General features: G+C 32.9%; 5 protein-coding genes across 7 annotated transcripts in view; 2 read left to right on the top strand and 3 right to left on the bottom strand.

Annotated features, from left to right (window-relative positions):
* Fry (microtubule binding protein furry) overlaps positions 1 to 1,333 on the bottom strand; it is a 28,578-nt gene extending 27,245 nt beyond the window's left edge. Inside the window, exon 1 of the mRNA XM_072022187.1 lies at positions 1,015 to 1,333. The gene's annotated coding sequence lies outside the window, so the exon portion shown is untranslated. The remainder of the gene's footprint in view (positions 1 to 1,014) is intronic.
* The window catches only part of LOC139997837 (coiled-coil domain-containing protein 102A), a 331,009-nt gene that overhangs the window by 55,986 nt on the left and 261,748 nt on the right, over positions 1 to 13,275 (top strand). The window lies entirely within an intron of this gene.
* Ant (ADP/ATP translocase) lies at positions 3,765 to 6,923 on the top strand. The gene is made up of 4 exons (XM_072022198.1): positions 3,765 to 4,032; positions 5,273 to 5,534; positions 5,640 to 5,874; positions 5,964 to 6,923. The coding sequence occupies exons 1-4, from the start codon at positions 3,870 to 3,872 to the stop codon at positions 6,204 to 6,206; spliced, it is 903 nt and encodes a 300-aa protein (XP_071878299.1). The 5' UTR covers positions 3,765 to 3,869; the 3' UTR covers positions 6,207 to 6,923.
* On the bottom strand, positions 6,350 to 8,388 carry LOC139998010 (vesicle transport protein GOT1B). The gene is made up of 4 exons (XM_072022199.1): positions 8,247 to 8,388; positions 8,039 to 8,130; positions 7,781 to 7,959; positions 6,350 to 7,694 (listed from the first exon to the last, which is right to left on the bottom strand). The coding sequence occupies exons 1-4, from the start codon at positions 8,269 to 8,271 to the stop codon at positions 7,568 to 7,570; spliced, it is 423 nt and encodes a 140-aa protein (XP_071878300.1). The 5' UTR covers positions 8,272 to 8,388; the 3' UTR covers positions 6,350 to 7,567.
* Calpc (calpain C) overlaps positions 8,247 to 13,275 on the bottom strand; it is a 38,952-nt gene continuing 33,923 nt past the window's right edge. For all 3 annotated transcript variants that reach the window (XM_072022191.1, XM_072022192.1, XM_072022193.1), the window contains 12 exons: positions 11,739 to 11,922; positions 11,415 to 11,489; positions 11,162 to 11,331; positions 10,818 to 10,990; positions 10,599 to 10,693; positions 10,281 to 10,513; positions 10,033 to 10,202; positions 9,882 to 9,940; positions 9,638 to 9,785; positions 9,434 to 9,550; positions 9,287 to 9,345; positions 8,247 to 9,203 (listed from right to left, as the gene is read on the bottom strand). In XM_072022191.1, the coding sequence (XP_071878292.1) occupies positions 9,177 to 9,203; positions 9,287 to 9,345; positions 9,434 to 9,550; positions 9,638 to 9,785; positions 9,882 to 9,940; positions 10,033 to 10,202; positions 10,281 to 10,513; positions 10,599 to 10,693; positions 10,818 to 10,990; positions 11,162 to 11,331; positions 11,415 to 11,489; positions 11,739 to 11,922 (1,510 nt within the window). In that variant the 3' untranslated portion in view covers positions 8,247 to 9,176. The remainder of the gene's footprint in view (positions 9,204 to 9,286; positions 9,346 to 9,433; positions 9,551 to 9,637; positions 9,786 to 9,881; positions 9,941 to 10,032; positions 10,203 to 10,280; positions 10,514 to 10,598; positions 10,694 to 10,817; positions 10,991 to 11,161; positions 11,332 to 11,414; positions 11,490 to 11,738; positions 11,923 to 13,275) is intronic.

Below are 13,275 nucleotides of genomic sequence, written 5' to 3'. Positions count from 1 at the left end.
TAAAATATGTATAGTGTTTACTCGTGCTTTGCAATATTTTTAAATATATTAGAGACGGAGTATAGATTAATTACATAATCTAAATTTTAAAGTTTGGGTATATACTTTAATTGTATATCATGGATAACCTTATTGTATTTTACTTTACAAAATATAAGTAAAATAGCTTATTTATTATTACTCTTGGTTTGATCTTAGTTTGGATTAGATTGGATTTATTCTACTGTACCAACTGTGGATACTATGAAATGTCACAGAAACCATAGAATAAATTGTTAGTAGCTTCCTGTGCGTAAAATGACCCTGACACTGCAATGAAGCACTTTGAATATGCTATTAATTCTAACAAATCAATCACTTGAGAAAAGTTTCTCTAGAAGCTTTCCGTACTTCTACAGTGAATTAAAGAAATATATTTTATTAATTCTGCAGTGACAAATAAATGTCGTATTATTCGCTTAGCTCGCCTTATTTGGTTCGGGTAGAGAAACATCAAAATTTTATTTTGTACATCGTACATGTATAATCGGTACATTGTGCAATTAGAAATATCAATCATATTTATTTTTACGTAATTAATAATAGACGTCCTATTCGAAAGGCAAAAACGATAAATGTTTTGAGCATTACTCTTAATCAGAATTTATGTATTTTTATATTCATATAATATATTATTGTTCGTATAAATTATTTACATCATCTTATATACGTTTAAGGTATTTGTAACGTAAATTAATTTTCTTAATTTTAATAGCTCTCAAATGTTGACGATACGTAATTTAGTATATTATCTATACATGACTCAATTTTAGGGAACCTAGTCTTACCGAAATAAAGATATTCATCATTAAAGATGAAAGTTTTAACATAAAATCTCTATAGTAAGCCTCTGCGAAAGTGACATTTTGATTAATTACGGAAAAACCGTTCTCTCACAGTTGTTACAGAACTAATATATTTTATAAAATGGTCATAAAAAACCTTTTGTAAAGAAAAATTCAGCTCCGACCTCACCAGTTTTTGAATAAAAGTAATGCGAAATATGTAACATTAGTAATTTCGGCATCTAAAATGCTGTGGTTATTATAATGTGAAGTTGTTGTTTTGCCGATTTCTGAATTGTTTGTTAGTGTGCGCGTGCAGAAAATACAGACAGTCAAGAAAGTTCTTCCGTTTCCGATAGAGAAAGAATCTTAGGCATGCGCGAAGAATATGGATTTTGATTCTCTGGGTGTTTTACTTTTGTGGGATATGCATTGTCGCGCTACAAATACCTTAAATCCTGTAGATCTCTATGAAGTAATAAAACCACTTCGAACTGCTTTCAGGTGCATTGACCATCATGACTTCAGTTATTACACTATGTGCAGACAGCCGCATACGCCATCAAGGTCGTTATTTAATCCAATCCACACACTTAAGTTCCACGTTGCAAGTTCGATATAGTAATGTGTTAGAGCTTGCAATTGTTAACTTTCTATGTATGCAACTGAATGACGCATATACGTATGTATCTAATGGTTTTTTTTCTATTCATTCTAATTTCTTTTTAGTATTATATGTCAATTTGATAATAGTTACGTAACATCGTCTGCAAGTTAGGAAGTACTCCGTGATGAATAATATATTAATGCATTGATACAAATTTTGAATTTTTATTCATATATATCTTCACAATCCTCAGATTACTGATGGTAATGCATAATATGAGCCACACGAGTCATTCTGCTTACATGTGCTTGTGTGTAGATAATCACAACAGTATATCGAATATTATCACTGGACTCAGTAAATGTGGAATTTCCCGTTATAACCGAAATGTCAGTGTGAATCGACGAAGATAAGTTAGTAGTAGTATGATAGAGTTAGGCATAAATATAGACAAATATTTTGGTATAAAAATAGATGATGATATATCTTGAAATTTTTTAAGTGTCCTATCACAAAGATGTTACCTCTCTAATATCACAATATGAATTACGATTACATATTATGTATTTATAGTATTCTCAGTCACATTTTGTTACCATTCAATTGTTCATCCAATTGGAAACACAATGGATAATTATTATATACAAGTTACAATTTCCTTAAATGTTTAAATAGATATATCGGAAACAGAAATTTGTACGGAAGTGTAAGAACATTTAAAAGATACAGTCGATTACCAGTGTTACGATTAAAATTATTGTACTAGTATTTATGTGCCAGTATCCATAAATTTATGCTCGGCTGATATCAGTTGATATGATTAATTCTCACTACGAATACTTGCACGCGCAGTGAAATTTACATGATGTAGACAAAGGACATTTTTAGCATTAGTCTATTCTCTACAAGGTCCACTGCGTATGTACGTGTCTTCAAGGTGTATAAATACACTTTACTTGAAGTTACTCCATTGAACCCTGGCGTTGTGCTTCGTAACATACTGGCCGTACGCCAGGGTTACGCAAGTCGCGCCCTGTTGACCTCCTTCTTCATGAGAGATTGACCTTGTATTTCGTTCTTGCATCTTAAACAGCGCAAACTCGAAACCACCCCAAAGACAATCACGGTACAACACATGTACCTTATCACAATTGTATTTATCAAAATTTTCTGCTTGTATTAATAAATGAAAATATAAAAAATGTTGATAATAAATGTTCTTATCGATGAGGATATAACTTGATCTATGTATTCATATTATATATACATGACCATTACCAAAGTGTAGAGATAACGATCGATCGGTATGATGGAATTGTACTGTAATACCTGCCTCAAATCGAATCGGGTCACATCAAATTGTATAATACAAAATTCGATCGGTCATTATCCTCCACATAATGTTTTCTTCTTTTTCCCTTCAATGTAATTTTCTTCGATTTTATAGATCGCTCCAGCAGTTTTTATTATTAACGATTGTTGTAAATAATATTATAGTTATAAGAATATTTATGTTAAAACTAAGCAATGTTGTGATTACATAAAAATGATAATCAAGGAGTGGATTACATTAAAGTTAAGGTAAAGATAACTCTTTATTATTTATTCCTTGTTGAAATAGGAAAATATCATACCCTATTAGTACCTGGAGAACCAGTAAAGATGGGTGTATCAGGCGGGTATTTCAAATACGCACACAATTTCTCTACGATATTTCTTCCTATAATTTGTACAATTCTTTGTGAATTAAGATATGAAAAAAGAAAACGATATCACTATACTTTTTTTTATTAAATATTAAGTTGCAATCATCAATTAATTTTTATTTGTAGAAATATATTAAAAATATTGATATCAATTATTTTTGTTAGTCTGCTATAATATCCATGTTTGTTATTCATTTAATTACTATTGTTAAATGCGGAAGAAATACTTGGTATAATACGTAAAAATATGATACATATTTCATCGTTTTATAGAAATATATTCCCGCCAAACTGCTTCGTGTTTAGAATACCTTGACACTAGCGACAATTTCTATATTTTCTTTACCGGAAACACGTCATAAGCGCGGTTAAACATCTAATTTCGAAACAACTAACCGTGAGCGCATTTTATTTAATTGATATACACATGGTGACCGTGAAAAAGGGGAAGAAAGGCGTAGTGTCGCAAGATGCGAAAGAAAGGTCACGAATTCGGGAACAGAGTACGCATTCGAAGTGTATGAAGTGTCAGGGTCTCAAGGTGCGGCCGTGCCAGAAGATTGAACCTGCGCAGAACTCTGCACGTGACCTGCGCAGCTATTCTTAGCAGAGGTCCGTTCAACGAGAGGAACTCGTCTCGCTCACTCGTCGTCCGGCGCGCGTCCGAAACATAGGAGTGGTTCCTCCTCTTTATTTTGTTAACCCGTTTTCACACTAACTGTCTGAATCAATATGTCTGGTCTTGCGGATCCAGTGGCATTCGCCAAGGATTTCTTGGCTGGTGGTGTAGCCGCCGCTATCTCGAAAACGGCGGTTGCCCCCATCGAACGTGTGAAGCTGTTGCTGCAGGTACAGCATATCTCCAAGCAAATTGCTGAAGACCAGCGTTACAAAGGTAAGCTATTTAACGAGGCAATTACATTTATTCGATCACTTATGAGAGATTAATAAAATGGACAAAGTGTCAAAATACATAACATGCAAGTAACTGGAATCACAAATCACTGTGCGTAAGACTAGAACAACGAAACGTACAAAACATGTGACAGGAACATTTCGCTCATGTCGGGATCCTGAAACTACCAAGCGTTTCCGCCAAGTTTGTCCACGGCGGTTAGGATCGAGATTCCCGTTATGTAATATCATTTCATACTATATATTAGTAGTACGCCAGTAGTAGTACTATCTAGTTTTAATTTTCTACTTTATGTAACAAAGATAAAGTTTCGGGTCTTACATAACTTTTGTAATATCGATTGAAAGGGAAGTCGTACTTTTCTGACAAACGAGTAGGTCGATATTCGGTGAAATGACTTGGGTACCAGATGGCAGTGTATGGCATTGCTCTTTGTACGGGATTCGCAAGTGTCGATCGATGACTATGCGGCTCAATATGGCTGCCTTTATACTATAAAGCATATACTCAAATTTTATTTTAAAGATTTTTTAATATGTATTTGATAATAAACAATTAAAATCATACTTACGAGAATGTAATTTATTGTACTATAGCCAAGATGTGATATAATTATGAAAAAATAAGTAATGTTTTATTTAAGAAAAGAAAGAAAATTACGAATATATTGAATTGCACAGATTTAAGCATGGAATTATTTTGCTGACGAATAATAATGTTTTAATAATACATAATCTTAGATTGTAGTTTTATGATAAACATTTAGTTGATAATATTTAATCGTTCGTAATATGTTATCATTAAAATTTATGATATTTAAATTATACTAAAATAATACGATTTCATGACCTTGAGTATATCTTCCTTTGCTTAGTATTAAAGAAAGTAGGTTTTTAAAGTTCCTGGAATGATAACATATCTTATTGTAAGGATAATTTTATGTACTTGAAGATATGAAATATTATAAATTAAAAATTTATAGCTGACAATGTTCTGTTACATAACAGCCTGCAGTTCAATATATGACAAAACAAAATTTATAGAATTTCTAAATCTAGCATTCAAATATTTTCATGTAGAGATTGAAAAATTTTCATGAAAAGATTCTGATACTTTGAATAAAATGAAAAAGTAATTAATCTTATCATTTATTGTTCATGCAAAATATAATCTTCCTTGAAATAAAGTATGATATAAATATATTTTCATATTATTCCAGGTATGATTGATTGCTTTGTGCGCATTCCAAAAGAACAAGGATTCCTCAGTTATTGGCGTGGTAACTTTGCCAATGTTATCAGATATTTTCCCACACAAGCTTTGAACTTTGCCTTCAAAGACAAGTACAAGCAAGTTTTCCTTGGTGGTGTTGACAAAAACACACAGTTTATGCGTTACTTTGTTGGAAATTTGGCCTCTGGTGGTGCTGCTGGTGCTACATCTTTGTGCTTTGTCTATCCTCTTGACTTTGCCAGAACTAGGTACTTTTTACATATTATTTTGGTATTCGATTGTGATTAATTCTTAATTACAACTTGTGTGATAAAGTTTTATATATGGTAATTACTTACACTTATTACTTATAGGTTGGCTGCTGATGTAGGCAAAGCCGGAGGTGAACGTGAATTCTCAGGTCTTGGTAACTGTCTGACTAAGATCTTCAAGACTGATGGTATTGGTGGTCTCTATCGTGGCTTCGGTGTATCCGTCCAGGGTATCATCATCTATCGTGCTGCTTACTTTGGTTTCTATGATACTGCCCGTGGTATGCTGCCTGATCCCAAAAAGACACCATTCCTTATTTCATGGGGTATTGCTCAGGTACAGACCAGACAATATCTATCTTAAATCTATTTTAAATCTTGATACAACTGTAATCCTTTTATTAATATCTGTAATATTTTATGCAGGTTGTCACAACTGTGGCGGGTATTGTATCTTATCCATTTGACACAGTACGTAGGCGTATGATGATGCAGTCTGGTCGCGCCAAATCCGAAATGTTATACAAGAGTACCCTTCACTGTTGGGCCACTATCTACAAGACAGAAGGTGGTGGTGCTTTCTTCAAAGGAGCATTCTCCAACGTTCTTCGTGGTACAGGTGGTGCACTCGTGTTGGTACTTTATGATGAAATTAAGAATCTCCTTTAAGACATAATAACGATCCTCACCTCATTACCTTCACAACTACAATTGCAAGTACCATCTTTATTACCCTCACCATCCGACATAACAACAAATCAAGTGATTTCCTGACTGAAACAGTACACAAACTGTCGAGAAATTTGAGAACAGTTTAGACTATGATCTTTTGGTAGCATCTTGTGAAATGCATGAAACTCGGCAGAATATGTATCTTGACTGTAGAAGAGAATTCGCTTAATTTATTGCCGGATTCAGTATTTTCTTGCAGTAGCTCACATGTTCCATATTTCATATTCCCTTTTCGTAAAGAAGAACGAAGTAATGGATATATGAAATGTTTGATACATGTGACTATATAGGCGATGGTCGAGACACAAAGTAGTAAAAATAATTATCTAAACAAAAAAGAAGAAAATAACAAAAATAAGCGTATACATTTGAGCAAGAGAGGGACGCGCGACGAAATACCATTACGGCGACGGCGGGACGCGTAGACTTGGGCCGCCCCCCCGCCCTTATTCTCGGCCCGTTGTAGATAATAAATGATCATATTAACGATATCAATGAAGTTCATCGAGTTTCAGTGAACAGTAATTTAATTTCACACTCCAGACTACTACGTGTAAGATAATGAGAAGCGTTACTTGTAAGTGTATGCATCCAATGTGTTCATGTTAGGATGTGTGCAAAGAAACCAACAGATCAATAAAAGTAATGACAAAATATGGTTTGGAGTCTTTTTTCTTACCTTAAACATAACTTTTTGATTTTTTTTAGTTAAATTCTTTATCTTACGTTTTGTAACATACAAGATAAGATAATTATCTACGTTATTGCTTATCCATTAAATAGATACTAAAAATAAATAATATGCCTGCATTCTTATATAGTAAAATTATATTTTTAAGAAGGAGTAGTGACAGTCACGTGTCATATTTCATATTACATATTTCATGTTTCATACAATGTTTCATTATTATAAACATTCCAAATATAAAGTAGGTCTTAGCCTTAATATCATTAATCTACTGATACAGTGAATTAATGATTTTAAATAAAAATACTTCCCTTTTGAATTTTGATCCTCAATCTACCTGAACATTTTGGAATGCTCTTAAAATACACATATAGTCTCTGCAGCACTACAGTAGTTTATATGAAAATGAAAAATTTATATATTATTTTTACACAATATTTCTAGATTAAACGGATAGGTAATTGAACTTTGTTGTTTACATTTGACATTTATACAATACAAACAGAGATCTGAGAGAAATTTCAGAAGGGAATGACGGGAAAGTTTGGGACACAATATAAAATAGTGGATCTTATATACAATGATTTGTGCCATCATATTAAAGAACATATCATACAGTTGTTCTATTTGGATCTCCCGCAATTGAATCTAATATTCGAGATAAACCTGGCAAATTTAAAATAATTCTTAAACCAGGTATCTTTCGTAAAACATTTATGGCAACTGGGAGGAAACCACTGAAAAATTAATAACATTAAAATTTTAACTAGTTTCATAAAGAACCAATATGTATTCGGTAAAAAAACAGATGTAGAATACATACCTGAATAATAATATAAAACCATACGTTTCTATGATCATGCCTATGATAGGCCAACCCATAAGTACTACGATAATTCCTCCTAAAAATGAAGCACTAGCTTTTATCTTGTGCCTTTGAAAAAAAAAGCTGAGGGTTCTCTTTGGTCCAATAACACATGATAATCCACAGATAAATAAAATCTATAGAGAAATAATTAATTCAGAGGAATGTAGTAATGTATACTAGACGTTTTCACAGATCTATGAGAACAGTTCTTACATTTCCAATAGCAAGAAGACCTTTATCAAAGAGTAGTAACATTCCAAGGAAAAGAAAAGATATACCAAATCCTGCAAGTCCGACTCCTATTTCTGAAATCAATACATAATTGTCATACAGTGTTTTGAAATTTACATTTCATTTCGTACTCATGAGAATAGTTACAGATCGTAGATTTTTTATAAATTATAAATTATTTATTACTTACTTTGCGTATCTGTAATTTCGAACATTATTTACGATTTGTGCTTTTCGATGAATTCTTAAATTACTTTTTCAGTAATATTTCGACAAGATTCAGGTAAAAATTGTAATGCATAACCTAACCTAAATCCACGTCATTAATTGTGATGTGACACTTTCCAACTAAGCACTATTTCTAGTCACCGTATAAAAACCGTATATTGAATACTGTATATATTTTGTAATAACCACCTTAGCATTATATTTACAAAATTTAAATAAATTAAACACGCTCAATATTTATCAGCGAAATAAACGCCATTATACATACATGTGCGTTCTTACTTCATGCACATGAGATTGTCGACTCTATTCTTACTTTTTATTGTGCGATTTTCCAATTATTTAAAATACTTCTTGACGATTGAATTTAGGATACGTACAGTTTGCGATAAAAAAATTAATAATTAATAATATTAGGTATTTGATGTTATTTAACAATTTTCAATAAGAATTTTTCCAGTAATTTTTGTGTGAAAAATTTTATTTTAAACAAATTCATATCATTCAGTTCAAATTATATGCATGTAATACGTACAACTTGTTATACATGTAAGTTATATATACTTTGAAGTATATAATTTGATGACAAGCCTATTTACAAATAATTAATTCTTTATTGTGGATAGGGGCTGTACAAAATAAATTTAACTTTATTATTCAGTATGAATTTCTTATACAAATAACATATAATACATTGTCATTTATAATGTTTAATCAGATGAAGGAATGATGAGATTGCTAATGGCGGGAATAATGACATTATTTTACAAACAGCACAAAAAATAGACTTGTTCATTAACCGTTAATATGGCTAAAATTTAAGTCTACATACGACGTAAAAAACATTATTTACAAGTATTCCAAGGTACACGAATTATGTTGAGTAGTAAATTCAGCACATCAAAGATGATCTGAGCCACTGAAAATAAATATTGATATTTTAAATAATAATTTAATTTTTTGTATCTAAATCAAATAAAACTTTATATGTAATGTGAGTACCTCAGTTAAACTTAATTTTATGGTCCCATTTTGCAAAGGGTCTTTGCTTTCAAATATTCCTATAAAATAAATGTAAATATTAGCGTGCGATTTAAATATTTAAATATTAGAATATACAGAAGGAGGAGTCAAAAACTTGAAGTATACCAAATGCGTCACTCAAGTGCAGTATTGCCGAGACGAAGTCACCAAATCTGAGTGTCCCATCCTTTCTCATATAGCGAAGGATTAAAATTGAAAGTACATCCGTATTTAATTGGAATCCTAATAGAAATATTTTTCATACATTAAGAGTATGGATAGGTGAATATCAAACATCGGTAAACATGTACATATATAATATATACTTACCCACTTCTAATAACGCATCTCGCAATCGTTCCGCTTTAAGTATACCCGTTTTTTCCTTCGTGTGATTTTTAAACGCTGCTTGCCAGTATTTTAAACTGCACATGAGATCCTTAAAGTCATTGAATTTTAATCGACCACTACCAGAACTCTATATTAATATCAATGTAAGGAAAACCATCAGTAAATTATTATTAATTAAAAAAATATTATTTAAAAAAGTTAAGGTAACTAATTGTAAGGATACATCCATTGTAAGAACTACCTGTCGACATACTTCCATAGAAGCACAGCTTTTTATATAATCTATAAATGAAACACAATAATTTATCAAGTAATATTAGAAGAATCGATGAATTAATTTTTTTATTATAATTTTAGACAGTGCGAATTTTTACCATTTGGTAAACAAGCTTCGAGAAGTTCTTGCAATTCAAAAGCGTTTACTGTTCTGTGTTCATCAGCAAGTTGCAGAAACACGGCTTCATATTGTGAGAAACCTTTGCCTTCGAGGGGTGGCGCTTTGATGATGGCCGATTTCATCAAAGACGGCGGTGTATCAAGAAGTCTAATAAAATCATTATATATGTATAAAGTAAAATTATATTTTCAAGTAACCTGTTAATATTAAAATTGAATTACTTACTTAAGTTTTAGCGGCTTACTACTGTAGACTCGCAGTGTAAAACTTGTTTCTTGTGTAGGTTCAAAAGTAGTGGGTACTAACAAATAGCCACCCTGGTCTAACTGACATCTGTGGCTCACTTGACGACTGTTGGTATATTGCGAGTTAACCAAAGATTTATTCTTTTTGAAAAATTGCTTGTTTATCGATTCTGTGCTATTTTTCGGCAAAGTGTACGCAGTGAAGCCTATCACCTTAATATAATACAAATAGTACAATCATTAGTAATGAAATTTCCAAAATATGATACATTTATAAGCTATAAAAAGTATTTCTTACTTTTATTTCCATGATAGAGTGTTGATACAAAGACACAATTACTTCCTCCATTTCACTTAGGATTAGATGTAATTGTGGATTAATATGGAAAGTTTCTGCAACATATATAAATTTATAGAATCGTAGAACAATTTATCGTAATTTTAATAAGTGCTTACGTTACATATTACCGGATTTCCGTTGTAAAACGTACATCATTGGAGTAAACCGCGTACAAACCTTCATTGTTCCGACATCCTCCCGCGGTTACGCCCCTCCTCCAGCTGCCTTGATAGAGTTTCATTTGCCAGGTATGTTTGCTATGCAACGATGGCTCATCTCTCGACGTTTCGGCATCAAGATGTACGACTTCTAAATGAGTGAACGTCTTCACGAAATCCGAATACGATATCCTATGATTCATGCGATTCCTGTTAATTATTTTTATTCACACATGTTTGTAGCATTTATTGCAATTATCGCGTAACTAAATTTGTAAAGATGCGTACTCAAGTAAACCTTATAACTTAAATAAATTATCAAAGCTTATTTTATAAATTAAGCTATTATTAAAATAAGTTCACCAGAATTCTCCCTCGGCCATGTTTCTGACCGCTAAACGATCCCTTTCCATTGGAGGTACTTCATCCCATTCAAGGCCACCTCTTGCCCAAGCGCCAACATATTCCCTACCAGGTCCAAGAGGATTTCTTAATTTTACTAACTGAACCGCCTCGCCGTTGAATGTTTCCACCTATATTTTACGTAACGATCCATCATGAAATACGAATCAGAATTAATCAAGATCATCGAACGATTATTATCTCTGGTATTTACCCTTTCAATAGCGTACAGCCTGTAATTGATCCCCATCTGAATGCCATTGGCGAGTTTCTCTGTACTGGCACGAATCTTAAACAAAGTAAAAACAAATCATTTAGTTTTTCAATAACATAATGTTTATAACATCTATAACGCCCATGTTTAAGTAGTTTTATAATCGGAGAAATTGAATCTAAATAGAGATCCGAACGATCACGAGAGATTTAATTTTCTATAAATATACAAACACCGATAGTCTAATAATAGCGGGCTTACAAAGTATTAAAGATACTTGCGGTCGATAATAAATTAAGAAGAAAAAAGTCACGTGTTGTTTACCTGCTGCTGATTGTTATTTACTGTACACGTGATAAGGGATGTCATATCGAGGAGTTTCGCTAGTACTCGCCCACACGCAGTAGGATCTTGGCGTATGGCGATACTCTCAGTGATTCCGCCGGTAAGGTCAGACAAGCCATCCAACAGAGTTCCATACTTCAAAGCTTCGTACGATCCGTGTAATCTGAAAGCAAATAATAAAAAGTCAGTTTCTCGAGGTAACTTTTCTTGATGAATTCTTAAGAAAAGACTACCATCCTAACATAACGAGTCTAAAGGTAGATGGAAAATCCTATTCATTTATTCAATTTCAACGAGTTGTCAGGAATTTTCACTCATGCTGTTTAAATAGTAGTGAAAACTCGTATCATGCAGGTGGTAGTTTTTAAATTCAGGAACGTCAAGATCGGCTCAGGGAAAGCGGATATCTAGAATTTTTCGACCTGCGACCTCTTCCCGTCGACGATGAGGCACCTCTGGAGAAATACCACGCGATCGCGATTTCTCGCGGGCTCCTCATCGATTCCGCGAAGAAAGTTGAGTCGACAGCTCGTTAATCTCGCTCGCCATGCTACCGGAATAGTGGCTTTTGTTCCACGAAGCGAACCTGCCAGCTTGATTAAGCCTGCGTACCAAGACTTTTCGTCTCGGAAATCATCGGTCGAGATAGAAAGGCGAGATCTCGCGCGGATTGATAAGAGGATAGGCGAGAAGGTAGCGATTGTATCTGCTCGAATGTGCCGTTCCTGCGGGAATTAGCGTTCTCTAGATAACGGGGTTTCTTTCTCTTGCTCTATGCTCGTGGACTGACTCGTCCCAGGAACGCCAACGCCTCTTCTGCGTCCACATATGCTTGCTCCTGGCTAGATAGCGAGCTTTCCATACTCACGAGAGTGTACGCCAGCGTACAAGATGTTTCAGAAAGTTGGTTCCAAACTTTGGTAGTACGATTCGTAAAAATAAGTAAAAACGTGTCCAAAAAATATGAATAAAATGATATACAAATATGTATCATTAGTTTGGAAGTTGCAAGACGTTTCTAACAGCCTGAGTTTGTAACAATATAATATAATAAGGTAGAATTATTTAAGTCGCCTAAGCTTATTGAGATTTAAAAATTCGAAGAATAATGGTAAAAGAATGATAAAATATTAAATAATATAAATTGTACTTTAGCTCCGACAAGAGAAAATATTAAAAGCGAGAAAATGCTTCGAATAATTCTAGATATCATATATAGATTCCTTATGAAAAAATAAGAACGAAATATGGAATAAAATTTTTTCATTTATGGCTCGGCTTACGAGAAAAATGAGTTTGAAAATTTATCGTCGTACAGCTTCTACATATTATATGATCGCACCCTGTATATATGTAAGAACTGATAAAAAATAAACGACAAACTAAGTTGCAGTAATAAAGTAATATACACGCGTTATTGAATTATGATAATCGCAACTGGGAATATTAACATTAAGTTGGACGATATTCTTTTCTTCTGATGAGTAGAAAATGATATTTGGACCCACGTCTATTG

The sequence above is a fragment of the Bombus fervidus genome, chromosome 2 (genome assembly GCF_041682495.2).
Source record: "Bombus fervidus isolate BK054 chromosome 2, iyBomFerv1, whole genome shotgun sequence".
In the NCBI taxonomy this organism is placed as follows: Eukaryota; Metazoa; Arthropoda; class Insecta; order Hymenoptera; family Apidae; genus Bombus; species Bombus fervidus.
The sequence above is the reverse complement of the archived record's forward strand: the minus strand, read 5'-3'. Positions and strand labels throughout refer to the sequence as shown.